The sequence below is a fragment of the Ceraceosorus guamensis genome, assembly GCF_003144195.1.
Source record: "Ceraceosorus guamensis strain MCA 4658 unplaced genomic scaffold IE81scaffold_19, whole genome shotgun sequence".
Classification (NCBI taxonomy): domain Eukaryota; kingdom Fungi; phylum Basidiomycota; class Exobasidiomycetes; order Ceraceosorales; family Ceraceosoraceae; genus Ceraceosorus; species Ceraceosorus guamensis.
In genome coordinates, this window is record NW_020290014.1 from 33,388 (window position 1) to 59,788 (window position 26,401).

The window sequence follows — 26,401 nt, forward strand, 5'->3', positions numbered from 1 at the left end:
GGTGGGCTGCTCCCTTGAAGCGCGATAAAGGTGGACCGTTGACGACTTTCGATGTCGCGGCGCGCATACCCAAGCTTGCTTTTTGCACGTGCATGGAAACGCTCGAAACTTGCTCGGGTGCTGATTCGCACGAGTCGACATGGCGGAGGAGAGGCTCAGAGCCAGGCGTATTGAGTGCTTAGCTCGGCGCTTCCTTCTAATCACGATTTGTGATTGAAAGTGTCTCACTTGTGTGGGCTTGCACGCGCCCCCCCAGCTCTCAGTCGTGAATCGCCTTGACAGGCACGCAGTGCTCTCTTTTGGTGACGAGTTGATGCATTTGGATACCGAATGATGACGAATCATGATGGCATGCCTTGGTCTGGCAATCGCTCCACCCTATACTGCCTCTTTGCGATGTACATCAAGGGGATTCCCTGTTCATGACGCGAAAAGGTCACCAAGATGTAGAACGGTCCAACACGTATGCGACGACGCACTGCTCGGCGTGACACTCACCGGTATCCTTCTGATCCTCCTCCTCAACTCTCGATCGCAAGTCGCCACCATGAAGCACTTGTGAGTGCTGACTCTGTCCACAATGCAGTCATCCGCGTAGGTGCCCTTGTGCGAGCATGGCAATCTCTCGAACCTTGGATCCCTAGCCACGCGCAATGCCATCCTGTACTTGGTACCCAGCTTCTCCAGCTCCGCAATGACGCACGAAGTGATGCAAGGAATAGCTGTAGCGCGAGGCGAGGCGGTGCTCGAAGTCAGCCATCATAGTGAGCGTCGTAGGCAAGAGAAGGGAAAGGGAAGGGAAAAACCTCGCGCACCTTCAGCATACAAGCAATCCATCATTCCCTGTACCAATTCCAACTTGTTCTGCAAGCTGAAATTGATAAAGTTGGTATCGACCAGCACGCGATAAGGAGGTCCCAAGCTCTCGTTGTGATTGAAAAAGAGGGCCGAAGACGCGGGTTGAAGTCTTCGCGCCGGTCCTTCCCCAGGTGCTCCACTGCCGGAAGCTACCTTGCCTTTGCCTTTGCCTTTCGCATCGGCTTTTGCGGCGGACTGTACTGCCTGCTGCTTGCTGTCGACAATAGTGTAGCGTAAAGGGGATGGGGAGGTCAGTTGAAAGTCGGAGTAGGCGATGTGTGAATGGATGCATGCAGAATGGTGGCTGCAATCTTGTCCGAGAGGAGCAGACACTCACGCGGCTGGGTTCATGATGCGCTTCACGGCACCCAGCTTCTTGATCTGCTTTCTTTTACCCATCTTGACGTTCTAAGACACAGCAACAGCGAGAGAGTGCTTGAAGTCGAAGATCCTACGCGCTTCGCACGTTGGTGCAGTGGTGTAAGATGCTCGTGGCAAGGCACTCGCGGCTGATCTTAGGCTCAGCTGTCAGTGCAGGGAAGGAAGAGGTTGCAAACGTGGACTGACCGCACCGTCGCCTTCCTGCGCAGGACCAGAGAGAGGTCTGGATGAGGTTGCGCCTTGAAGGCTTGATTTCGTGAGAACAGCAAGGCTTCGCTCGACTGGCTGGGGGGGTGTGGCTTTCGCAGACAAGGTGAGCCCAGAGGATCGTGAATGCTGCACACACAGCAAAGTGAATCAAATGGCTATGCAGCAAGCGGGCTTTGCATGGAAGCACCTCACAGAAATTCAGAGCGACTTGTGCACGTGACGCTCGGCCCCATTGCACGTGACAAGTAGTTGGCGTGCGCGCCGTCGAGCATCGAATCGACGTGATTCGTGACCGAGACTCTTGACTCAAACTCTTCAATCATCAATCACGAATCTTGCATCTCCTTCTTCTGACTCAACGCAAACTTCACTCACCGCATGCGCACGCGGACTCGCGTCTTGTGGCTCTTCTGTACGTGCACCAGGTTCCATAACAGTGCGTGCTTACTCTGTGGTGCTCGCACCATCATTCGGCAAGTCGTGGTACGAGTTCAGACCCGACGCAATAAAGCGACACTTGGTATCGAGACTCGCGACTCATATTCGAGGGTCTCGCTCGCTCTTGCCGTCCGTCTTGGACACGATGAAGGCTCGATCAAGCACCATCCGAACGCTACATACCATCATTTCTCGCACTGCCTGGTCTACGCAATCGTGCACTCAAGACAAGTCTTCATACTTCACGCTGCATCTCAAGATGTCGAGTGGGAGCAGAAGAGCTGTCCATTCCTCTGTGCATTTGACGTTAGATCGTAACGGTCGTGAAGCGATACCATGCACGGGGCCATTTCACTTTGAATTTAGGAAACAGTGACGGTGATGATGGCAGTTCTGCCATCCACGCCGACGCCCTCGTCACCATGGTTGATGCCGTTGGTGCCTGTGGGCAGCAATCCAGTCACGTACTTGACGGTAGCAGCATAGTGTTTGCCGTCGTCCGAGTCAGCGCCCCGAGTTGCCAAGCCGACGATTTCGTCTCTGCCCTTGTTGTAGCCATCCTCGACCACGTCATGCTTTTGCGACACATCCTTCTCAACGGAAGCTGCAAGGAACCAGGCATTGGTGCCGGCTTGCTGCCAGTAGCGGAAGTGGTTGCCACCGACGAGGGATTCGAAGCACGAACCGCTCGTCGTGTCTTCACCATAGGATTCGCGCACCTCGTCTTCTTGGTCGTGCAGTCCTGGGTAGTCAAGGTCGCGTCAGACGCACAACATGTCAATACCTGTGTGGGTCACGCTCTCACCTTGGCCGTCGCCGAGATTGGCTTGCATCTTGGTGCCTGAGTGGATGCCAAAGCACTCGCCTGGCCGCGCAAAGTGAATGGCGCGAATGTTTAGCCGCCCGAACGATGGATTTGAGCTTCACGTCGTGCGGCCAGACTCACGGTTGAAGCCGATCGCGTTGTACCAAGCCTTGAAACCGTCCTCGGAGAGAATCTCGGCAGAGGACTTGCCCGACACGATAACATTGAGGGGTTCACCATTGGCATTGTCCGGAAAGAGGCCTAGGCTAGAGCCGCCTCCCGATTTGGGGTCCTTGTATCCGTCCGCTCTCTTGTGTAGAGGGGACGCAACGGTCGAGCCAAAAGCGTCCGAGATGGAAGTGATGGGAGCAGCGCTGGCGCTCGACGCACACAGTGCGAACGCTGCCGCCGTAGCGAATGGTGCAATAAAGACGGAGCGCATTGCCGGCTGAGATGTAAGATGTTCTAAAATTTGAGGTGAAGAAGAAGGGGTATTGTCTCTGATCAGAGAGGTCGCGAAAAGAAGTGTAGGTTGTGCTACGAGCGCCTGAGAGGGCAGACAAGATCTCGGTCAGGCCTACTTATGTACTTCTTGTGCTGCTACGAGTAGCCCACAGTCCCCCTTCACCGGTCAACGATCAGACGAACGCTTCGAGCGCTCGCAATGCCGCTGTGCGCTCAGAACGATGCCATTTCAAGTGGTTGTTGCGAGGTCAGCATTACCTCGACCTCCCTCCCAGCTCATCAGCCCGAGGTGTGGTGTTTGCGACTACGTGCTGAGCGCACGTTGGCTCCATCGTGTTTACACACATCAGCAAGAAGAAGGTTCTGACTCTTTCGCTGATTGATCACCTCTCAATCGCCCTTGTGTGTGGGTCGTACCGCCGATGCGCATGGCGCTAGCTCGAGCGTCACAGCGTCAGACATGGATGAGCCCGCTGAAGCCGGCGGCTTCGCCGACAAGCTCGACGCGCATTGTCTCCTTCAATCCGCAGGTGGTCCAGCTAGGGTCCCGCCCGCTGATTCACATTGCTTTGCGTAATCCACGATTCGAGTGCCCTATGGCCCGCAGAGACCTCTCTCGAGCGGAAAGCGAGCAAGCGGGCGTTGATGGCTTTTGGTGTTTCGTCTTAGCGCGATCCGCACGTTCTCAATGCTCTCATCCATGCAGCCAGCAAGCAGCAGCGCCAGTCCGCGCGGGCTAAGCCGCCGCTTCACTCGCGTCGCGTCAACCAACCGCAGCGAGTCCGTTGCGTCCAGCCTGCAGCTTGGCGTACCATTCCTCAGCCGGCGCTACTTTCCTTATAGCGTCCCAAGGCAAGACGAATCCCATCTTGCTCGAGTTGACTCGGAACAAACACAATCGAGGGCAACGAGTTAAGTACGCTTGTTTCAAGGCGTCGTCCCGCCGAGTGCCGCCGTAACTTTTGCGTCAAGCCGACGATTGGCGGGCGAGTGAACTAGGGCAACCAACGCACAGATCTTCCGAGACCGACACCATAAATTTCGAGTGCTCAATTGCAAAAAGTTAAGGTATACGGCATGCACAGTGTTTTGAGGAGAAAAAGAGAGATTTCAAAGAAGATAAGAATGGAGCAGCAAAGATGCAACAAGATTGTGGACGAATGCCTGCAGCGCTCCGCATAAGTACTGACAAACGTTCCAAACCGCAAGAGTGAGCGCGGGCATGGAGTGACGCACAGCGAGGGCACATCAAAGTCGCCCGCAAATGGCAGTCGCGTGAAGCGACGCTACACGTGGGGACCTTACTCGTCCGAGTCCTCATCGACCATAGCTGCACGACTGCGACTTCTGAAGCCAGGAAATGCAAACCCTTGCGATGGCAATTTGGCCATCGACGACTGTGCGCGAGGGGGCAAGTCCCTGCGGTCATCGGCCGGTGTGCTGACTGCGCGCAAGCGCTCGGCGAATCCGGGCTTTGGAGGCGGCAAAGCAGACATCTCGTCGAAGGTCGCGCGCGAGCTTCTGCTACGCAGAGAGGGAGCTACCCACGATGCATTGAGGCGGCTGCCGAGACCGCCGCCGCTCGTAGAGGATGGAACGCCAAGGCCACCAGCGCGACTTTGCCTGCCGTCCGCGATCGGGGCACTAGGCGAAGGAGGAATCTGTGACGATTCCCTTTTGTTCTTGCCTCCGAATGAAAATTTGAAGAAACGACTCTTACGCTTCTCTTTGCCAGGCTTCAACATCGGCTCTGCGAGATCTAGCGCGTGATGTTGACGACTTGGTTTCGCGTCGTAATCACCTACGGGATTGAAATCGGGCAAGGGCGGCATCGGCTCGAAGCCCGGAGCTCGAGGCCCAGTGTGAAAGCGGCGCTCCGAGGGGAGAGGTGGAACCTGCTTGAGCGAGTTGGCCAGGGGATGTTCAAGGATTTGTTGCGGATTTCTCGATCCGCTCTGAATCACGTTGAAGGAAGGCAGCGGCGCGTTTTCCTTCTTCGGAGATTCGCGTCTAGGATTGCGTGGCGGCCTGCTTGGCTGACCCAGCGGTGTCGCAGCGCCGGAGCCTCGACCAGTCTGCATGCTCGAACGGCTCGGAGGGTCTGTTTGAGAGGCCGAGGTGGAGCCCGAAAACACCCCAGCCGAAGCACCTTCGTTGTTGGCATACGTCGAAAAGCCGGACGGATAGCGAGCATCAGACAGGCCAGGCTGATTGATGCCCTGACGTGAATTCGCTGCTGGTAGTGCGGGAACATCCTTACGGCTGGTCCTAGAAGAGGCCATGCTGGCTGCCTCTGCAGCATCAACCCCAGGAACATCGTCATTTGCCCCTCGTTGAGACGCTCCTCCACGAGAAGATGTACGCTTTGGCGGCGCTCTACGTACGTACGATTGAGAAAGGCAAATGTCAGCACACATGTGCCGCACAATGGGACTGACAGGGCCACATCCACGACGAGACTCACGCTTGACTCGCGATGGACGCAGTAGCAGGCGATAGTGGGACGCGGGGCGCATTCAGTGATCCTCGAGTGTCCCTACGCGTATCGCGTCCAGCATTGTTGAGGTACGAAGTGGAAGAGGCACTCCGCAGCGATTTGGGATCAGTCTTCGCTGACGCTGCAGACGCCTCCACAGGTGAAGCTGGGACTTGCTTTCCGGCCCGCGACTCGAGACGGGGTGGTGGTAGAGGTCCGCTACCAAAAGGCCCCGTGTCGGCAGTCATCGGACCAATGCCCATATCGAAGCTAGTCTGACTGGCCACGCCCGGCGGATTCTGGTACATAGCCGAAGCGGCCGACAAATTCTTGTCGCCACCAGACTGACGGCCTGACGGCACCAAAGAAGAGGTCGAGCGCCTGCCTCGATTTGAAAGGCGCGAGGTCGAAGGTGTCTGGTCAATGGCCGCATCAGCACCGAGGGATACACGCTGAGCCCTTGGGCTGCCGGACCGATCAGAGCTCGTCTCAAGTCCATTACTGGACGACCGATTCTTGTCTGTACCCGCAATTTTGGAGAAGAACCCGCGAAGACCACCCTTCTTGCTTTTCCTCTTGGAAGGCCCGTCACGGGACACTGCTTCGTTCGGCACTTGATCGCGAGACTCGTCTGCCTCATTGGGATCCTGGTATGTCGAATTGATCGTAGCATCGGCCTGATGCGACACTTCCTGATCAGCATGCTCCTGACCAAACGCCGTCGTCGCGCTTCGGGGCTGCTCTCCATCGCCGGGATAACCGTAGTATGCGCGGTTGAGCACGCCTGGACTCTGCGGTCCAAGGGGCGTCCCGGGCATGAATCCTGCCTGGTTGATACGGTGCTCGGCATGATCTTCCAAGCCAACGTGCATGTCCACCATGGAGCCGCTGGGAGCAAGCGAGAGCTGTGACCGTCCGCCACTTCCATGCACAAAGGGTCGATTTGGCGGAGCAAGACTGACTGGTGAAGATGGAGCAGTTGCTTGCATCGCTCCGCTGATGGACCGCAAATCGTTGATGCTGCCTACGCGGGTCGGTGACGATGCCGCAGCGGAGCGACGTGGAATGCTTTGATGACCAGCACTGAGATCGTCCAAGAGCTGACCTGAGGCGCGCTTACGCTCTTCGTCCAAAGACCGCTGCTGTGCATGAGATATGCCTCGTTGAGCATGGGTAGCGCGAGCCCCAGGGGCAGGAGACGAGGAACGCGCGGCGTCTGGCGCGCTGGCCGCTAGCTTGCGGCGGGCGTCTCGGGCATTGGCAATATCGCGTTCCTTGGCCTCGCGGTCAGCAGGTGCGAGCACTTCGTCTTCGAGGACAAAGGTGCTGTCTTTGAGGTGGCTGCCAGGTGGACGTTGCGCACTGCGACTATTCTTGGAAGACAATCTCGAAACAAGAGCATCCCCAGTATTCGTGCCAGAGTTGGTGCGAATCATCCTGTTATCATAGTCATTGGCAGTGATGGGACCAGGCGCTGCTGGCGCAGCGTTAGGCCGGCTCGGCAACTCGCGATCGAGACCAGCCTGTTGTCGGGCGCGCTGTTCTGCGGCAATGTACTTCGCTTGAATAGCCAAGAATGTCTGCAAAGTTCGCCATCGATGTGAGGATGCAGGGGGGTTCTGTTGGGAAGTTGTGACTGATGCATTAGAATGCGGCGTGGGTCTGGCGGCCAACCTGGAATCACTCACCATTTGCGTGTGCAGCTTCAGCCTTTCGGCTGTAAGAGGATCACCTTTAGCCACGCGCTTCACTCGAACCCGCACGCCCGCAGGCCGCTGTGACGTGTGACTCAAGTCTTTTGATGGCGGCAGCGAGCCAGTAGCTGGAGCGCTGTGATCACTGCCATGCGCAGAAGGTAGCAAGGACCCCTGCCCATTGCCCACGCTTTCGACGGTGCCGCCATGCGTGCCTTGGCTCGCAGCATTTCTTCTGGCTTCTTTCTTGTCGTCGTCTTCCGCCTCTGCACGACAAGCGTCCTCAAAGTCGCGATCGCTTTCACGCTCCCACAGGCCGGGCCCGAGCACATGCACGTCGATCATGTCTTCGTCCCTCATCATGCACTCTAGACACACCTCGGGGTCGTTCGGGCTCCGACGCACTCCATCAGGCCCAATGAGACCTGAGAGCAAGCCGTCTGGCCTTTGTTGCAGCTCAAAGGGTGGCACGAGAGATCGCTGCGGAGTCACGCCCGAATACAGACGTCCTCCATTCGAGGCCGCTGCGGAGGGCGACGGGAAGGTCGGATAGGGACCGCTCGCTCCGCCCACTGCGTCTCCCGTGGTGCCCATTGCTAGGTTGATGGTGCCAACGCTACGACGCTGGTCGCGGGCCTGTTGTCGCTGCAGCTGCTGGGTGCTCAGAACGCCGCCAGAGGAGCCGGAGCGAGAGCGAGTGGTCGTCTTTGGATCCGCGGTATTTGGCAGTCCGTCTACCTGCGCGTTCGCATTACCCAGCGGATCATTGAGTTCGGCCAGAGGAGAGTCCATGGGAGTAGGGCCTCCTGATGCAACCGGCGAGTACGTCGCGATAGGTGTCGCGGGGGCATCCATGTACTGCAATGGTTTGAGCGAGCCTCGGAAAGTCGGCTTGCGTGGCGTCTTCTCTTTAGAAGCACCAGCAGTCAGTCGCTTTGCTCTGGCACGCTCCCATTCGGCCCGAGCCTCCACTTCACCCTCTGGAGGCGGACTGTCCTCTCGAGGCGGAGTCTCGATGGAAGGTGAGGTCGAGCGATCGACCGGGTCGGCGGAGCTCGCTGGCAATCCAGCGTCTGCAAAGGCGGCGCGAGGCAGAGCGTTGCCGGCAGACTGCTTGCGGGCCAGGGGCTGTGCAATCAGATCAGCTGGAGACTGACGACCTTGAGTTCGAGGCGGTGCGCCCTGAGAGGCCATCACAAATTGCTCGTCGGTAGGCAAAGATTGTCGAGAAGCCACGGGCGACTGACTAGCCCCGGATAACAGTCCCGCTGAGCCTGCGCTAGGTGGCCTCGCTCCAACGCCTGCAAGGTTGGTGGTGATATTGGCCAGGGGCCGGGCTCGAAAGTCAGTGACTGGCTCAGGAGCTGATTCGGACACCGGAGGCATAGCGGATGCCTGCGTTGGTGCCGCAACGTCCCTGGGTAGCGGGGGCGGAATCACATCGTCTGCCAGGTCTCTCGCCTGGGGCGACGTGTGAGGGGCAGCTGCTGTCACAGGCGTGGATGGCAACGATTGTTTGGCTAGCAGAGGCGCAGTGCGTTCCTTGCTAGGCAAGGCGGGTGGCAACTCTGGTCTGGACGAAGCGCTTCCGCGAGGTGTCTGAGCGGGGGAGAGGGGTAGTTCCGACTCTCTGGCAGCCGCTACCGGAGTTGACGCATCTCTTTCCTGCTGCGCTCTGGCATTCGAGTCAGATGCGACGGCGCCCATCTCTTGCGCTACATCCATCGAAGGCCGTGTGGCAGCTTCTTGTGCCGAGAAAGATGCGTTTCGCGAAGGCTGCGGAGGCGCTTTGGCAGCGCTGCCGTCTTTCTGCAGCTGCCTGCTCGCGGACCTCGAGTGCGCGGGCGTTACCGTCACCTCTCGCGTGATGCCCTGCGCACCGCCCGGCACCTGTATGACGGTATCATCCGCGTCTGGATTGTATGCGTCGAGCTTCAGATCGTACGCCTGAGGCTCTGATTGGAGCGTCAAAGCAGCGGATGAATCTTGCTGGGGCTCAAGCGGAAGCTCCTTGTTGCTCGATGAGATGCTCATCGGTCGTTCACGTGGCGAAGAAAATACTGAGGGAGGTTTGGGAGGTAGAGCTGGAGCAATGTCCCATCCGTTGCCTCCAGCGTTCCAACCGCCGGGCAGAGCTCCCGGCAATCGGTCTTCCGGGCTCGCGGATCTTGAGCGAGAGGTGCCAAAGGTGGGTGAGACCCACGGCTGTGGTGGTGCCATGGTATCTAGGGCAGCGATGTCCATAGGATTGCCAACTTCTGACATGGAATTGGGCGTGTGCACTCCAGAGCCAGCGAAACTTCCAGAAAGGGCCGTCTGAAATGAAAGCACACTAGCCCTCTTGGCACTGTTGCCCGCTCCATAGCCATTTTGACCAAACCCAGCGGATCTGCGTCCAAAGTCGTCGTCCCCACTTCCTGCTGTGCTTGGCCTACTGTTATCATTCTTAGCCGAGCCACGGAACGGCGACTCCGACGAGCTGAGCTGCTCAACTTCCTCAATAGCGCCTGGTGTCGCATACAAATCCGCAGACGACGAGGGATACATTGGACCTCTCGCCCATTCTGGAGGGTTGTGCCACAGATGTTGAGGAAACTGCTGCTGTGAAAGTCGTGCATGCAGTTGCTGATGCTGAGGAGATATTTGAGCCCTCGTCAGAGGGCCCGACATTACTTTTGAGCTTGGTCTTTGCATGGAGCTGGCCAGAGGAGTCTGAGGCGATGCCCTATTGTAAGCGGCCGAGGTTTGTCTAGGCGTGCCTTGCAACGAGAATCTTGGCGAGATGCTCCCACCGGGTGAGCCAGCGGTTGGAGTGTGCGAAGAGTCTCCACTAGTGACTCGAGCATGGGCTGCCACACGTCCTGGGCTGTATGCCTGACCAAGCGCATTGTATGAATCTGGAGAATCGAGCAGCACTGCATCAGACGTGTACGAGCATGTACAGTGAGAGAGAGGAAGAGAGTCCAACGACTGGTCTTCTTTTCTGAGATGAGAACCAGTTGCTCTGGACCCAACCTTCCCACGAGCGCACCGCTCCTCTCAAGCAGTGGCGCGCATTCAAGCACCCACACTCACCTCGCCTGGCTGCTCCTGTCTCAAATCCTCCGCGATTCCCGTAGCTCTCTTGACGCGCGTGGTTCATAGCGTTCCTCTGCTGGACCTGAAAGGCAATATCATTGTTTGTGCCAGCAGATGGAGAGGGGCTAGTAGCACTGTCAAGGTCAAAGTCGCCACCAAAGTTGATCGACTTGGCCCAGGTAGGTGCGCGACTCAGCTGAGCGCCTGCTTCTTGACCTGACGGACCTGGCGAAGACATTTGTTGGTACGCTTGATCTTGCTGACGAGTCGGTGCATTTGAGGCGGATCCATCGGAAGTGCCATATCCGTTGGCTCCGTTCTGGTCGGGGTAAGGACTCGAACTTGCGCCGGGGCCGAGATGGGGCTGCTGGTAGACCCAACTTCGGTCTGACGTGTGCGCCATCCTTTTGCGTGCGAGACATCCGTCTCTGGATGTAAGCGACGGTAGGAGCGTGACGTCGCAATGCCTCAGCGGTGCAGACAGTTGACCAGGATACTGATAAATATCTTTGGAAGGCTAAGGGCTCATCCAGAGAAGAAGCGCATGCATGAGTTGAAAGTCGAGGTCGGGGAAGAAGTTTTGGAGAGGGGCTTGCGCTCGGAATGGATAGCCGTGACAGGGTCGAGTCGCGAGGGTTTGGCCAGGTCAGAGCGGAGCAGGGAGCTGCTGCGTGGCTGTCGTCGGGATGCTGTCTGTGAGGTGATCGAATAATGCAAGAGAGCCGATGCAAGTAGTCCCAGCACGTCGTGATCCCACCGAGGCCTTGATGATCGTGGTCGAGACCAAGTCGGGCGCGCGGTCGCCGCCGATCCGGGCCAGCAATTGCGGTGATGACGCCCAACGAGTAAGTGCGCGACTTGGCGGTGATAGCTTTGATGTCGGCGCGACTCTGATGGAGCCCGCTGTGTGCCTGATCCAACTTTGATCAGCCTCAAACGATCCACAGAGCCCGCTTGGATCGCGCCCTTTGAATGTGCTGAATCGTTGTTGGTGATGTTGTGGGTCAGGCAAGAATCAATGTGAACGGAGGTCCGAGACTCGTGACTACCTGCTCGAGGTGGAAAGCTTGCTGCTGGCTGGCTGAAACGCACCACCCACGTCTGCTGCATCAGCTGCAATTGCTCGCGTTTACCCAAGACGGCTAGGTTAGGCGAGCGGCGTGTGGAACGCGTCCGGGCACCCTCGCATCGTAGATCGAGTTTGGCTGGATGGTCCGCTCGCTACACTGGTGACTCTTGACCGCACATGAGGGCCATGCAGCGCGCCGCTGCTGCTGCTGCATGGACGGCCGCCGTGTCCCCGCCGCGACGCGAGCCAGCAAGCTGAACACTCACGATTCGTGGTTCAAATTAGCTCCTGGCTGGGCTGCCTCTCGAGCACAGCTGTAGCTAGCAGCAAGCGCGGTTGAGCAGTCACGAGTGCAGCAGCAGCAAGCATGAGATGCGCATCATGTGTGCGGTCTACTGTACGTGTGCGTGCGAGATGAGCGAGACTCGCACGGCGGCTGCAGAAGCAGCAGCATGCTTGCGCAGGGGCAGATTCGTAATTATTATAGATGGCCGCGGCCATGCAGCAGCAGCAGCAGCAGCAGCAGGAGGCACGACTCACGAGTCTGAGCGCCGCGAGAAGCAGGCCCTGCCGACTCACCGCAACTCATTCATCACTCACTGCAGTCACATGATACGGTGTGATGGATGACTGACTGGGTGACTGACTACAAGAGCCCACATGACCGACCGAGCGCACGGCTTCACCTCACCTCACCTCACCTCACGATTTTGTTGTGTCTGCAGCATTTGCATTTGCATTCTGATTCACATTCACATCGGACTCCGCCGCATCTCTCGAGCCAAATCCCGCCGCTATACATGTCATCCTCGCTCTTTGGGGCGATCCACACGTCCGCTTCTCGATCTGCCCCTTGCGCGCATGCTTGCTAACCACTCGCGGAGATCATCGTCACTGGTGCGGTCACAAATCAGCTGCATCGTTTGCTATGCCTGTGCATGGACAGGAATCGAGGAAGCAGCAGCAGTTGCGAGTGTCGAGGAGGAGGCATGCACATGCACGGACATCCAGACAGCCACTCTGTTGTAACTACTGTGCGCTGCGTGACTTGCTGCTGCCGCACGTCTGCTTTGTGATCTCATGTTCTGAAGCTCCGGCAGCGCCCCTTGGAGCGCCAACTTGCTCAACGTTCCAGGGGCTCACTTGCTGGATTTGCGACCCGCTCATTAAAAGCTTGTTACGCATGTACACCACGTTTGGCTGTGCTAAATCTTCTCAAAGTCTGACCTGACCTGCTGCCGCCTTGGCCGAGGGCTGGGAGATGTGGGCACAGCATGCGGCAGCGGAAGCGGAGCGCGCAAGGGCCGATGCAGCTTGACGCATCAGCCTCCGCGAATGCAGCCAGCAGCTGCTACACTACTACATGGCTGCTGATCACAAGTCACGGCCTTGGCCGCACGCCAGCACGTTTGCTTGGCTAGCAGTCGAGCTGTCATGTCAGCTTTGTGCGACCTCCGAAGCAGCTAGTACGCGGGGGCGGCCCTCGAGCACGGTCAAAACTCCAACGTAAATACTTGTGGGAAGAAGATCGCCGCTCCAGTAAGGCAAATCTCGGTCCTGGCGTGTTGGAGCGGCATGTCACGCCAAGCCTTGGTCAGGCCGAACTTTGAGCCTAGTCAGGGCCACCAACAACGTCAATCAAGCATCGAGCAGGAGTGCTGCAGCGCGAGCGACAGCACTCAGCACCGAGCACTTGTACGGCAAGCGTCGTCCAAAGCTGCCTCCAGACTCTGCTTGCAGCGTTACGGGACACATGCGACTCCCACACTGGATGTGACACACTCCCATGAATTTGCGAGACATGTTACTGACAAAGGACACATAGCAGGCTCGTACCTGATCGCTCCAGATCACCACTCAGCCTATGCAGATCCTTTGTCAATCTGGGATGGCGAAAGGGGAGCGCTGCCAACTCTGGGTTCTCAATACTCGACAGAGGAAGCATCTTCGAGGTTTGCACAGAGCTGCTCCTCGTCCGAGCGAGGAGCTGCAAGTGACACCGAGCATCCATGACACGAAACGCTCCGTAATTGGCATGCCTCCCCGATCTAGCTCTACGAGGCGCGCATGTAATCATGATTGCAATCGCCGAAAACATTGTGACGTTTGTGGCATCCGAGCGCCCATTGTCTCAATGCGCCTTAGAGGTGGAGGCGCCGCCAGTCTTTCGAAAGCGCAAGAAGAAGCAGCGTCAGCTAGAGGGTCGGAACGCTGTCGACAACGACTTGCGAGCCTGAGATGCTCTCTGGTCTGAGCCGCTTAGAAGCCCAATGCCCCAATGGGCGAGAGCCGATGTCTCGATGGACGAGCAGCGCCTGTGCTTTCGCGCCTACGCACTGCTCTGCCTACCGTGAGCTTGTACGTCGGTCGACTCACCATAATTGCTTCTAATTCGTCCTCGTTCCATCTCAAGCTAGGTGTGTCCCAGAACCTCTTTGGCAGCTTGTGCAAATCCTCCACCGTTCCTTCTGCCAACTTTGCCGCTTTGCCCTGGCTTCCGGCCACTCCTTCGCCTTCAGCTCTAGGGTTCTCAGCCAGACTAGAGATATCCTGGATCTTGTCTGGGTTGAAGTGAGGTCCAGAAGAGAAGACCTCCTGGAAGTGCGAAAAGTTGGAGGAAATGTCGGTAGGTGCTGCAGGGTGTGCGTGTGGCTCGTGCTTATCTGGAAGTAGGCAAGGAGCGCAGCAGCACGTGAGCGAAAGCATTCGAGGGAGTAGGGTGCTGCTGAGCTTGGCTCACCCTTGGGAGCTTTTCGATCTGGAAAGGAGATCGAGGGCTTGTAATGTTGAGCTGCCACTCGAGGTGTGGCTCGCGCCAATCGGCTGCTCGTTGCGCGCAACATAACTTCGGGGTTCACCAAGTTGGGAAAGCTGTGGTTGGGGCCTGGCCTGGCCTGGCCTCTCTAGCTTCTACGAATATCGACGATATCAAGTGAATGGAGTTGCGTTTGATTCGATCCTCGATTCAATGACGTTTACGTGTTCCTGCTGGTGGGGTCTGGGGGAAGGAGAACATTGTGGAGGTGTGTGTACGTTGCAAGGCCCGGTCATCGTCCGGCTTCAGCATGGGCCGCTTCGTGGGATGCGCACATATGCAGCCATGTGGTCGCGGCTGGAAGCGGTCCACGTGATCAAAGACAAGCTTTTCTTTCCCGCACGAAAAGATTTGGCAGCGCCTGCTGAGGCTCGCGTCAGCCGACCAGGACCCACGCTCCAGACGCGGACACGCACGCACGCGCTGATGTCAAGTTTTGCGACGTCGATTCAAATTGCAGCGGCGGTAAGGGAGCTGTGACCTACACCAAAGAAAGGATGCCAGCCCTCCACGGTGACCGCACCCAAGCTCGACCTCCATTTCCAACTTTCTCCATCTGCGCACCGCCTTAACTTTCTTCCTCGACAAGCTTTTGCTCTCCAGTGCGAACCAAGCACGCCTTGAGCGCAGAGCCCTTTTGGGACATAATCAACACCCGAGCATGGCCTTTCAACCCACGGGGGTTCCACCTCCACCCACAGCAGGCGACAACATAGGACCGGGAGGTCCCTCTCCGTACTTGCACGAAGACAAGCCCGCTTTCCCAATCAATGCCGCGCATAGATATGGCGATGGATTCTTCAGCTTCTTGGCTCCCGTACTGGGGCCCGTGGGCAGCGTGATGACCGCTTGGCAGGAGAAGAGGAACGAGCTGGATTTGCCTAGCCCGGGAACTGCCGAGCATCTTCAAAGGGAGGTCAAGTGTGAGTCGCTTGGCACGGCGCGAATCTTCATTCACAGCCTGCTCGCGGCGTGTGATTGACAAGGTCTTCCCTCGATCGCTCGCAGCTACACTGCTCAACAACTTCATCTTTGATGGTGCAAGGGCAGACTTGACAAAAGCCTTGTCCCTGAACCCCATTTTTCAAGTGACGCACGCCTTCTCAATGGGAGCCCAACAAGCACCTTCCTCTTACAACTTTGGAGCAGTGTACGGTAGCGAGAGGTACTTTTTGCAAGGTGGATTGGACGATGCTGGTAGCGTAACGATCCGAGCAAACACCGGCTGGGCGGATGGCCACATTTCCAAATTCCAGGGTCAGATGGCTCCTGCCGGTGGACAGTCCTTCGCGCAGCTTGAGCACGACTATCAAGGAAGAGATCACAGCGCCAACATTAAAGCGCTCAATCCTTCGCCCATCGACGGAACGGGCATCTACATTGCGAATTACTTGCAATCCCTGACCAGAAACTTTGCGCTGGGCGTAGAGGCCATTTGGCAACGACCGGATGCCAACCAGCAGGAGGCTGCGATTGGATATATGGTCAAGTGGATCTCCGACTCGAAGGACGCTATCGCTACCTTGCAGCTGCAGGGCCAGGGTATTGCTCAGGCTACCTACTGGCACAAGCTGGCCGAGAACGTGTCTGCCGCTGCTGATCTGCAGCTCGTCACAGCGGGAGGAAGGCGTGATGCTCAGGCTGCTCTTGGCGCAAAGTGGGACTTTAGGATGGCTACGTGAGTATGGCGGCTCGGTGACGAAGGAATCTGGCGTAAAGCCCACATACACGCGGCCTACCAAGCTAGCGAAGGATGGAGTTCCGCTGATCTTTCTGCTATGCGGTCGTTTCTTCGCCTGTGCATTCGTCGCTGACCGCCCGCACCCTGTATCCTCAGCTACCGCGCACAGATCGATAGCACAGGCAAAATCTCATCTCTGCTCGAGACCAGGCTTGCACCCACGCTCGCACTCACGTTTGCAGGCGAGGTTGATCACTTTGTGAGTTTGTAAGGCCCGTCTCGTGACGAGATCCAAATACGCGCATCCTGAACTCCTTCATTCTTGGGTCGTTCCGCCCTGCTAAGAAAAATGCGGCCAAATTCGGTGTTGGATTGTCATTGGAAAGCGCAGGAGGAGAAGTTCCAATGGATCCTTCCGTTCCTCCTCCCACCCCTCCTTCTGTACCTGTATGATGATGAATCGCCCTACCTCCCCAATCTCCCTGCGCCAGTCCATCTCATCTCAATTCTCTGGCTTCTCTACCACATCTTCACCCACCTTTTCAAAACTGCACAAGGAGACAAAAAGCATGATATACAGATAGGCTCGCGAGCAGAGAGGGACACATGCCATACGCAAATCAATCTTCGGTATCAATAGCGCGCATCGAAGAAGAGCTGGAAGAGGCGCACTGGTGTGACCAGCGAGGTCGTCCGAGGGGAGCTTCGCGTTGGACGTGGTCTTCGTTCAAGTCTAGAGTGGATGATGTGGAAACGACGAGGCTGAAGTCATCGTTGGGGATTCTTCGTAGTTCCGCCTAAATACAGGCTATCCCAAGTCGTGCTGAGAATGCTTGTGGCCTGGGTCACTGGTGACACCTTCACCATGAACAGAATATCGCATGCTCTCAGCTCTCAGACGATACATCAGAAGGCTTGACGTGTGATTATGCTGAGCATTGACCTGTGGCGATCCATGCCTTTGGTGTGAGTGGTCGAGCGCGGCTTGACTGCGCGGTACTCGTGACTGTGACTGTCAGATGTGATTGGCCGAACAGCTGCATGGGAGCCTGCCGCGCGCGGTGAGCAGCGCCTCCGCTTCGTGCAGGACGGACGATCGCGCGTTTGAGCGCATGCAGTCCGCTGCTGGAAGTCCTAACAAATCGTGAGTCGAGCTTACAGAACCAAGGCTCTTTCCCACCTGCCACCATCGCTTCATTCATCTTTCAACGCTGTTCACGCAGTCGCGCTGTGATCGATCGATCAGATTCAAGCAGCGCAAACTCTGTCACACTGCCACCAGCATCCCGGAGCACCCAGGCAGATACCATGTCGCTCATTCGCCATGCCCTCACTCGAGCTTCGACAGCTTCTCGAGCTCTGAGCTCGCAGAGCACCTGCACCGCACCGACCTCTTTTTCCACCTTTGCTCCTCTTCTAGAGTCCAGCTCCAACTCGAGCGTACCTGCCAAGAAGGACCAGGCCAGAGATCTTGCGGCCGAACAGAGGGCCCGTCAGTCTGAACCTGTCGCTGCGGATGTGCTGAGCGATGCGCCAGGTGAGTTTCTCGCTTTCCTTGAAACTTTTGGTACTTTGTCGGACCTGGCGGCCCACTGACTGGTCTCATACTGCACATCCATCGCTTCGCTTGTCCACCTCTCACCATTGCGCTTCCTCGCTCTCTCGCACCAACAGCCGAGCTTCGCCAACGAGCGGTCCGCATCTTCAAACCTACAAAGACTGCAAATTCGTCTGGCAAAGCGGGCACCAACGTGTGGAGAGTGGACTTTGATATCATGCAAGGATCTGGAAGGTGGGAGAACCCTTTGATGGGGTGGGCTAGTAGGTGAGTATGAGAGCCGCTCATTCGAGGCCGCCAGAAATTCGGTATGGGCAGTCGTTGCCTCTGGAAGATACGCAATGGAAGGAGGGAGGGAAGAGTGGCTTGAGCTCGCAACGGCTGAGAACATTGGGCCGCTGAAGCTGATGTTCAATTGATCATGCACTCCAGCGCCGACTACATGCAAGCTCTTCACATCAAGTTCAAGTCGAAGGACGACGCCATTCACTTCTGGTGCGTGCACGCGTGCAGACCGAGTGAGGCAGCACTCACTTGTCCGCTCATCTCCTCCCCCTCTTCTCCTCGCCTCTTTCGCGCGGCCCGGACCAAAACGCACAGCGAGAAGCAAAACTGGCCCTACTTTGTTCAAGAGCCTCACGCACCTCGAATTCCTCCCAAGAGCTACGGTGAGTGGGGGAGAGATTGCTGCTCCGCCGCCGAGCAAACTCGCATTGGCAAGCTTCTCAACGTTGACTCGCGTCTTTGCTTTGCGCTGTCCTGTCCTTCGCATCTTTCTCGTCAGCCGCCAATTACGCGTACAGCGACAAGAAGCTGCGCATCCACCAGACCAAGTAGAGCGGGATTGCCCCTCGCAGTCATCGCGATGTGCAAGTCGTCACAGGCAATTGCATGATCTTTTAGAAGTCATGTCATGGCGAATTATGAACCCCGTCGAAGCTTCGCCACGCTTGACTTTGTCCATGAGGAGCTTTGAACGGCAAGACACACACTCTCTTTATCCACCCAGTCTATTCACACATCCGGCGCTACTTGAGCGCCAGCACACCGCACAGCTCAGACGGCTGCGCGCAATCAACAACGAATTTCAAACGTAGCCGTTGGCGAGAGGGGTAACTTACGAGGTACGATGTGCGATGGGTACAGCGAGAAGGCAAGAGGAGGTACAAGAGACCAAGCAGCGGTGAAGGAGCGACGGGAGCTTGGCGTGCGGAAAAGCGAGCAGCGTCCGTGATTTGTTTACAGAAGGGAGAGTGTGCGTGTGTGTGTGTGTGTGTGTGTGTGTGAACAATAGAGGGGTGGGTGGAAGACGACCGGTGATCGAGAGGGTGCAGGCGAGGGGCTGAAGAGAACTTCGTTGCTCCGGATCCTCAAGCGTTAGGGTCCAGCTTGTCATCCAAGGCGAAAGCTACGGTGAGGACGGCGTTTGTGAAATCATCGTGTCGATCAAAGTACGCTTTAGACACCGCGCTCGCGCTTTCTGCTCCTCTTTCGGCAAGGAGCTTTCTGAGTGTGAGGCGTTCAGAACCGATAGCTGCTTGTGCCGCCCTCCACTCCAGCTCCACGCCAGCCTCGAACTCGGTCGCGCCGGCTGGTAGACTGACGTCCAAGACCAAGTCTGCACCTGCCAATTTGGACTGAACGCTGGCGTCGCTCTCCCTCAAGCGTTGCAGGACGAGCAGGGCGTACGTCGCAAAGAGGATTCGTCGCAGAGTCTCTTCGAAGCCCCATGCGAGGAACTCGGCGCGAGATGCCTCGCGCTCGGCCTCCAACCTTTTGACCCCAGCAGACAGTGTGCGCGCTAACGTGGATAAGGCTACCAAACCGTCATCAACGACTTGCACGTGTACCTGATGTGGTGTTTGACTCGAGATGTCGAACTTGGGAGTAGTGTCTGCTGGCACCTTGACTCCTGGCGGCGGCTCCGACATCATCAAGAGGAGAACCACGTAAAGCCAAAGTGCAGCAGTAGCAGCGTATACGTCGTTGTCGTCTCCATTGGCAGCGATGATATCCACTTGGCTCGTAAGCCTGCAAGCTTGTGTCACCAGCTGCTCCCAGACGAAGCCTTCGCTTGCGGGCAACCGGGTGTGGTAGCCTGCGATGATGACACGAGCGATGGCCAGAGTGGATGGTGTAGCCAAGCGTGACTGCGCCATCCACGGCCTGTGAAACAGCGGAGGCACCGGTGACGTGGGATCCGGCAGCACCAGTAGAGCGGGATAAAGGGTAAAGTGCCCAGCACATACGCTTGCGACTTGGCCTCTCACGTCGGCATCCCTGGCGAGGTCGCGCTTCTGCCACCAATGACGAGCACTGAGCTCTTCGGGCGATACCTGGCCTATGGTGCGCTGCGCTGCATCTTCGCCAGCCATGCCAACATCGGCAGAGCTGTTTGTGGCATTCTCGACCGTCGGGTCCGACATGGACCGAAGACCAGCCTCGCGGACTCCACCACCACCAAGTGCTTGGCGCGTAGCGTTCGCTGAAGCGTCCGAGGTCGGGGTTGGTGGGAGAAAAGAGTGGGCTGCTGCGCCGAGGGCTGACAGGCTCGGCCCCATGCGGTACAGCGGCGACGGCACGACGGGCTCCTCGAGCCAACCGCTTAGGTCCAACTGAGCACTGAATAGCGGTCGTCCACTGCCAAAAGCCGTCTGCAGGCCGGGCAGGGTGGATGCGCCTGGCACTGGCATGCGGCTACCAGTGAGCAGCCTTGGGGGTTGAGGTCTGCTGCCGGGAGCACCGGCGCCCTGTAGAGTATCGAAATTTGAGTAGCCGGTTGGTGGTATCGATTCGCCGCTGAATGGCGCACTGGCATTGCGAGCACCGCGAGGAATAGTTGGGGGTCCCATAGCTCCAGGGATGGTGTTAGCATGCTGAGGCGCGGCTGGCAGGCCTGTGATCCCAGCAGCGGCGGTGCCTCCTGCTATTGGTGTTTCCTCGCCCTCATCCGCCTGAAAAGGCCTCACGCTGGTGTCGATGGAGCCGCTTTGGCCTCCGCGAGCGAACCCGCGCTGAGAGGCAGTGCTGCCGCCTTGGGAAAAGGAAGCTGGTGAATCTGTGCGAGCAGGAGGTGCAAACGAGGGCGCGAAGCTCGAGACGAGCGTCGAGCCTGCCGGTGGCCGTTGCTGCTGATGCGCAGCGTCTCCGTAGGAAAAGCTTCCATGCTGGGAATGAAATTCGCTTGCTAAGCTTTCGGAGTCGCTATTTCCAACGGAGTAGGAGCGAGCATTGCGGTACTGATTGTACTGGTCGGAGGACGACCATCCTCGCGAATCTTCTGAGGACGAGTAATCATCACCCGATCCTTCTGGCGCAAAGCCAGGCGTGGGAGGAAGTGACGGCGTACTAGCCGGGTTGACCCCATACATGGAGCCGGAGCCAGGACCACCTGACCAGCTTGGCGAAGCAACTGCTGCCTGCTGACCAGGGTGCCAGCCACTCGGCATTGCCGAGTCTCGCTGCGCTCTCCTGACGTTGGGATTGCCGGAGCGCGCGCCATAGACCTGATTTAGAGAGTGCAGCTGTCAGCTATCGCTCAGGAGATCGCTATCTTGACAGAGACCACGCTTGAGGTCATCGAACTGCTGACTTACACAAAGTTTGCCCCTCGCCCGACACCGCCCGCATGTAGGCACCTCTAGGTCACATCTTGCCTTGCTCGCAGCACAAGACTGACAAGATTTTTGCCGGTCAAAAGAAGGCTGAGCCATGGCGCGTGCTTCGCGAGCTAAATGTCGACGCAGCAGGTCATCTTGAGATCAGAAAGGTGCGAGCGTGTCAGCTGACATGCCAGCCGAGTCGAAGAGAGGCGACGAGAATACCCCGGTTCCTTTATACGTGGGCTCAAGGCTAGCCGCCCAGCCACTGAACCTCTTTGGTGGCATCTGAGCGCGACCAGCACGCATACACTCACCTCTTGCGAAAGCCTTGCCGCAATTGGGACATGGATAGCCGGCCGCACTACGTTCCACGCCAGAGCCGCTTGGTCCTGCTCCCGCACTACTGAAGAGTCGATAGCTTTGCTGCATAGACGGACCTGCTGCAGGGTGTGGCGGGTAATGGTGATGCTGCGACTCGGAGCTGACATGGTGGCTCGAGGGCGGCGGCCCTGATGAACTGCTCGAATCCCCTTGAAAGCCGTAACCGTTGCCAGGTCCTTGATTGTAGTACGCCATCTCGCCTTGGGCTACCAGAGCGAACCCTCGATTGGAAGAGCCAGCGTAGCACAGAGACCGCGTTCGCTCAAAGCGGAGCTCACAAGTAGACGTCGTGTCTCGATCCTCGTCTCTCTTCTGCTGGAGATATCACCAGTCAGCCACGATGCAGCGGGAGTGTGCTTGCGGGTAGAGTGTCGCGCGAGTGTTCCGGACGAGTCGTTGCAACGCTTCACTGCAACGTATAGATTGTTATGCCCGTCCAGAATGGGGCGCGTGCGTGCTGCTTCGACGAATGGTAATGCGTCGAAAGGAGAGCGAATGATGCAGCCCCAGCCGGAAGCGGCCCAGAGATGATGCTCTCGGGCGAGCCGCGACGGCTACGATGGGGCGCGTGGTAGCGTGTGGTGCAGAGTGGAGATGGGATTGAGAGAATACCAGCGTGCACCGACAGAAGTCGCAAAGTACGAACGCGTCTGCTGGTCCGGGTACCCGTGATGCAGATCGAGGACGCGCGCGTCTGCTTGTGTGCACAAAGTTCTCTACCGCCGGCGGCGGGCCGTGTCAGGTCAGGTCAGAGCCGTACTTTGAGGCAATGCTAGCAAGCAGCGCTCGTGAAGAATCCTCGCGAGTGGGTCTTTATCCTTGCGGATCGAGTGTGGGTAATCACGCGAATGCCAATCGGTCGCGCCGATGAGGTAGAATTTGGATATGTCCGCGCGCGCTGCAACGAGGATTTGTCGGGGATTTGATATGCAGAAGAAGCGAGCTGTCTGGTGACCTATGAAGAGACGCGTGCCGGGAGAGTAGAAGTCGAAGAGCGACGGGGGGGATGATGGTGGTGAGTCAAGATGGCGATTTGATTGACGTCTGCTGATCCGTCTTTGAGAGGATCTCCGTGTTCTGCTTTTGCTAGAGTCCGACTCGGGCGATCGATATAGCAGTCTGGCGGGTAAGCGAGCGCAAAGGATGTGCGAGATACATGTGTCTTGAATAAGTGGTCTCGGATTTGAGGCGACCGTCTACAGAACACCACGCGAAGCTCGTTGGTCTGGCGAGCCTAGGCGCTTGGGCAGTGCGAAACGCGCGTCTTCGGGTGTCAAAGCTTCAAAGTAGGGGCGGGCATGCATGCAAGCAGCACGCATCATCAGCAGCAGCAGCGGCAGCACCTAGGTGGATGGGTGTAGCTATAGCCATGCATGAGGGACGCACAACTCACGACTTGCAATCGGGCGCGCGCCGCCGTCTTGGGCGAGCGTGAGCAAGACCATATAGTGCCGGTGTATGGGGAGCGTGTGCAGCATGCGCTTTCGTGCAGCGCGCGCGGCCTCGGTCAAATATGTTCTTCTGAATATATGAGCAGCACGTACAGCGCGGCGCGGCGCGGCGCGGGACCGCAAAATGATCGGTAATCTGCTGATGCTGGGACCATTCGTGATTGTCTCAGTCGTGTCTTTTGCGATTCGTAACATCCGCTGATTTGCAATCGCGGATGACGTGAATCTCGCTGTGTTGTCCCTGCGGCCATTTGTGGTTGGGAAGCACTCATCGAAATTCTACGTGACCACTGGCTCGCACAAAACTCATGACTGAGGCCCATCTCGAGTCAGACTCTTGCCTTACCCTTCTGCAGCTGCTTTGGAAGATCGCAGCGCAGCTGTGCTAGGAGCAGATCCTCACAAGGAGTCGCAGTGGAATGGAAGGGCGATGTCCTGCTGACTTTGAAGCTTGGCTTGGCGTGCGCACGTGTCCACAGATGACTCTGAAGCTGGTCGTGAGCTCGGCGACAATAAGCGGGACGGTTGCTGGCGAAATTTACCCCCACCCGCAAAAAAAAGTGTCTCCTTCAGAGACCTTCTCCGTGGTCGACTCTTTCACTATAGTGGGTCAGGCCGCCACACAGACGCCCTCAGGTACTCATGTGTTCACATTCAATGCGCCTTCTCTTACGATAGCTTGCACCTTTTGCCGTGTAGCGTCACATCAATCATCAACAAGGCTATCATGCGCGGCGCCACATGAGCCAAGGTGGACCTTTGGATCTCCCCTGCATGCCTGCGGCCCCGCCTCGACCACCTTTGCTGATTGCTGACCTCTTTCGGCCAGCAACCTTCACTACTTCAGTCATCTGGCCGTAAATCTCTCTACCCGCGAATGATCATATGCTCTCTCAAGCAGAGTCTCGCGAGTCGAGAGTCTGCCTTGTCAGTAGACTACGGCGAGGCTCGTGATGTGACACGCTACGCTTCTTACTACTTCACGCCCTCTTCTCTACCTTCGTCCCGTCATTCACATCGACATCATGCACGCTGTGCTGGTCTCCTTGCCCAAACCTTGCAGATGCCCTTGTGTGGCTTGATTGCAATCTCGAGGTGGAGCGCTCATCTGCCCGAGTCCGGGCACGTCGAGCCGAAAATGAAGAAAAGCAGTGGGAGACGGCTGACGGGCGCAATGGCGCCCATTAGCTCGCATGGCTTCACGAAGAGCTGAATACCCTTCTGTAACGTCTGGCGAGGTAGTCGGACTCCATTTCCTGATTCCTGAGCGCCCATGCAGGCAGTTCGTCGTCATCGCGGGCAGAAGAAGATTCACGATTGTGCGCAAGCCACTCGGATCGTCCATGTCCGCTGTTCCCCGAGACAATACCTCTCGGTGAGACACTACTCTGTGACCGACCGTGATAGGCAATTTGATCTATGCCGCCTAGACTCTTTCGCTCTGCCACGCACTTTAGTCAACAGTCGCAAGTGGAAGAACGCAACTGATGATTCTATAGCTAGCCATGTTGGTGCTTTGCACCAGTGGCGACTCCTTCCTGCGGTCCGGAAAATCTGGCTCTGAATCAAGAATTAATGTCATTGAAACTGATGCTGCAGATGCACGCGCGGTGATATGCTGCATGCAAGCTCAGGGCGCTGACTCCACCGCGGGACTGCCATCGGGACTCCGGGGACCGGGCGTCAGACGACCTCCGCGCTGCACGTACGCGCGTCAACATTCTTTATTCCCGACTCTTGACTGGGGAGGCAAAATGCGATCTTGAAGCACTTTGAGAGTCACGCCAGCAGGCAACCTCCGAGACTTATGCTTCCGCCGGAAGGAGAAGAGGAGAAACGACTCGACTATAGAGCACGTGAACATCAGCAGGCATCGCTCACCCATGATATGTATAACAGCTGGGTTGAACGTCGCGGCGGAACCGCCGAGGGAACTGATCAAGGTTTGATGAAGCGCTGCTGCTATACACGTGATTGTACCGCTTGGCTTCACGGATAGTTGAGGAATGGGCCCTGAGTCAGGTTGACCCCGTACTCTATCCAGATCACGACCACGAACACCATGCTATGGGAAAGCAGGCGTTCCGCCAAGGCGAGTGGCTGTCTCCAACGATGAAGCAGGAGCAAGAAACGGTCCACAGATCCCCACGAACATGCGCTTCTCTGCACGGCCGGCTTGCCGCCTGCCAGATGCTTGTGACGCGAGCAAGACGTGCGAAGCGGGCCTATCCTCGTAGGATCTTGCAATGGGGACGTTGCAGCATAGAAGCGCATTGTGTGGCTGCATGAGAATCTCTGACGAGCGTCGGATCGATGCGATGTCGAATTTCGCAGCGTTTGCAGAAGACACACCACGGACTTGGGGCCGCGCAGACGCGCGTCAGATCCACCCAGCCACGACCTGGTGAGCAGAGATGCGATAGCTCGCAAGTCACGTGGAACCACACAAGGGCAAGCCATCGCAAGAGAAGGTCTCTTTTTCCCTGAAATGCTCCACAGGTGTGTATGAAAGTACTCCAAGAACGTAGGCTAATTTTTCATCGTTTGCTATTTTAAGGCTCCAAGCTGCAAGACGTCGGACGCGGAGCGCGGAAGACGCGCTCCGAGACACCTTTGCACATGCGCTCGTCTTGGCAGACCTGGGTGGCGCGTCAGCTAGGTGTGCCAGCACGGCTGGCACGAGCGAGATGCCTGCGACCGGAACCGCGTCCAAGTCCGCAAACCTGTCTCGCTGCTGCTTTCGCAAACAAACTGGGCATGCCGAAAGAGCAAAAGCAGGTTTCCGCTGCCGGCAAGCGCGGACAGCGAAATGGGTGCCGGATTACGTGAGGCTTTTGTGCCAATTAGGATGCCCTCTGCTCGTCGCCCAAACGCTGACGCTGGATCAACGTCGAATCGTTTCGCAAGGGCACCTCGCTGGGTATGCAACTTGGCATCGAAGACTGCGGCGGCTCGCAGGTGATTCTTGATCTGCTATTTACACGTACATCCAACTCGACTTGCTCACATCCGCGGATCACTCTCGCATGCGCCTGGCAGCTGAGACTGAATTGCCCTTTTGCAAGCCACTTCAATCCTTGGCCGCTGCGCTGCTGCAGCTTCTCGGATGCGTAGGACCATCTTTCGAACTGGTTGCCTCTTTGGAGGTCTCGCGCGAGGCATTCGCAAAATGAAAACGCTATCTGTGTCGCAAGAGGTGACATTCTCGCGCTAGGCGTAGCGGAGAAAGTTGTCTGCTTTAGCGTCGCTGATGCGCAGAGATTCCCGATGAGCACATGTCACTTAAGCAGCAGTGCGATCGCACGCTGACCGAAGAGATTTCGCTCGCAATCCGCTTCTCGTTTCCACAGACGGAGGGAGCATTCTGGGCCTCTTTCTCCTCGAGCAGTGCCCAGAGACGAGCAGCGGAACGTTCAGCACGTGGGAGGATTGACTGACA

The 26,401-nt window shown here is 57.3% G+C and overlaps 10 protein-coding genes across 10 annotated transcripts; 5 read left to right on the plus strand and 5 right to left on the minus strand.

Annotated features, from left to right (window-relative positions):
* Positions 1-119: 119 nt before the first annotated feature.
* On the minus strand, positions 120-1,569 carry IE81DRAFT_75420 (Fcf1-domain-containing protein). Its single transcript, XM_025517606.1, has 4 exons — positions 1,196-1,569; positions 816-1,072; positions 499-722; positions 120-416 (listed from the first exon to the last, which is right to left on the minus strand). Exons 1-4 carry the CDS (start codon positions 1,255-1,257, stop codon positions 342-344), a joined length of 618 nt encoding a protein of 205 aa, XP_025370621.1. The 5' UTR covers positions 1,258-1,569; the 3' UTR covers positions 120-341.
* A 238-nt stretch (positions 1,570-1,807) lies between these two features.
* On the minus strand, positions 1,808-3,134 carry IE81DRAFT_311978 (hypothetical protein; the record flags this gene model as incomplete). Its single annotated transcript, XM_025512448.1, has 3 exons — positions 1,808-2,611; positions 2,672-2,752; positions 2,834-3,134. The coding sequence occupies 3 exons, from the start codon at positions 3,132-3,134 to the stop codon at positions 2,250-2,252; spliced, it is 744 nt and encodes a 247-aa protein (XP_025370622.1). The 3' UTR covers positions 1,808-2,249.
* Positions 3,135-4,756: 1,622 nt separating this feature from the next.
* IE81DRAFT_75631 (hypothetical protein) lies at positions 4,757-5,553 on the plus strand. The gene has a single exon (XM_025517608.1). The coding sequence runs from the start codon at positions 4,927-4,929 to the stop codon at positions 5,383-5,385; it is 459 nt and encodes a 152-aa protein (XP_025370623.1). The 5' UTR covers positions 4,757-4,926; the 3' UTR covers positions 5,386-5,553.
* Positions 5,554-10,700: 5,147 nt separating this feature from the next.
* Positions 10,701-11,590, minus strand: IE81DRAFT_75628 (hypothetical protein). Its single transcript, XM_025517607.1, has one exon. The coding sequence runs from the start codon at positions 11,513-11,515 to the stop codon at positions 10,931-10,933; it is 585 nt and encodes a 194-aa protein (XP_025370624.1). The 5' UTR covers positions 11,516-11,590; the 3' UTR covers positions 10,701-10,930.
* A 1,651-nt stretch (positions 11,591-13,241) lies between these two features.
* IE81DRAFT_322321 (hypothetical protein) lies at positions 13,242-14,502 on the minus strand. The gene is made up of 3 exons (XM_025513597.1): positions 14,215-14,502; positions 13,851-14,137; positions 13,242-13,638 (listed from the first exon to the last, which is right to left on the minus strand). The coding sequence occupies exons 1-3, from the start codon at positions 14,315-14,317 to the stop codon at positions 13,606-13,608; spliced, it is 423 nt and encodes a 140-aa protein (XP_025370625.1). The 5' UTR covers positions 14,318-14,502; the 3' UTR covers positions 13,242-13,605.
* A 249-nt stretch (positions 14,503-14,751) lies between these two features.
* On the plus strand, positions 14,752-16,845 carry IE81DRAFT_322322 (putative TOM40-mitochondrial import receptor). Its single transcript, XM_025513598.1, has 4 exons — positions 14,752-15,212; positions 15,298-15,967; positions 16,127-16,229; positions 16,316-16,845. Exons 1-4 carry the CDS (start codon positions 14,951-14,953, stop codon positions 16,421-16,423), a joined length of 1,143 nt encoding a protein of 380 aa, XP_025370626.1. The 5' UTR covers positions 14,752-14,950; the 3' UTR covers positions 16,424-16,845.
* Positions 16,846-17,135: 290 nt separating this feature from the next.
* IE81DRAFT_322323 (putative NADH-ubiquinone oxidoreductase 21 kDa subunit mitochondrial precursor) lies at positions 17,136-18,731 on the plus strand. The gene is made up of 5 exons (XM_025513599.1): positions 17,136-17,507; positions 17,645-17,795; positions 17,961-18,023; positions 18,129-18,196; positions 18,313-18,731. Exons 1-5 carry the CDS (start codon positions 17,279-17,281, stop codon positions 18,363-18,365), a joined length of 564 nt encoding a protein of 187 aa, XP_025370627.1. The 5' UTR covers positions 17,136-17,278; the 3' UTR covers positions 18,366-18,731.
* Positions 18,600-22,206, minus strand: IE81DRAFT_75703 (hypothetical protein). Its single transcript, XM_025517610.1, has 4 exons — positions 21,544-22,206; positions 21,445-21,477; positions 21,125-21,282; positions 18,600-21,034 (listed from the first exon to the last, which is right to left on the minus strand). Exons 1-4 carry the CDS (start codon positions 21,704-21,706, stop codon positions 18,899-18,901), a joined length of 2,490 nt encoding a protein of 829 aa, XP_025370628.1. The 5' UTR covers positions 21,707-22,206; the 3' UTR covers positions 18,600-18,898.
* Positions 22,207-23,091: 885 nt separating this feature from the next.
* IE81DRAFT_75729 (hypothetical protein) lies at positions 23,092-23,860 on the plus strand. The gene has a single exon (XM_025517611.1). The coding sequence runs from the start codon at positions 23,382-23,384 to the stop codon at positions 23,775-23,777; it is 396 nt and encodes a 131-aa protein (XP_025370629.1). The 5' UTR covers positions 23,092-23,381; the 3' UTR covers positions 23,778-23,860.
* A 1,225-nt stretch (positions 23,861-25,085) lies between these two features.
* On the plus strand, positions 25,086-26,157 carry IE81DRAFT_75758 (hypothetical protein). The gene is made up of 3 exons (XM_025517612.1): positions 25,086-25,366; positions 25,520-25,787; positions 25,870-26,157. The coding sequence occupies exons 1-3, from the start codon at positions 25,209-25,211 to the stop codon at positions 26,074-26,076; spliced, it is 633 nt and encodes a 210-aa protein (XP_025370630.1). The 5' UTR covers positions 25,086-25,208; the 3' UTR covers positions 26,077-26,157.
* Positions 26,158-26,401: the final 244 nt, after the last annotated feature.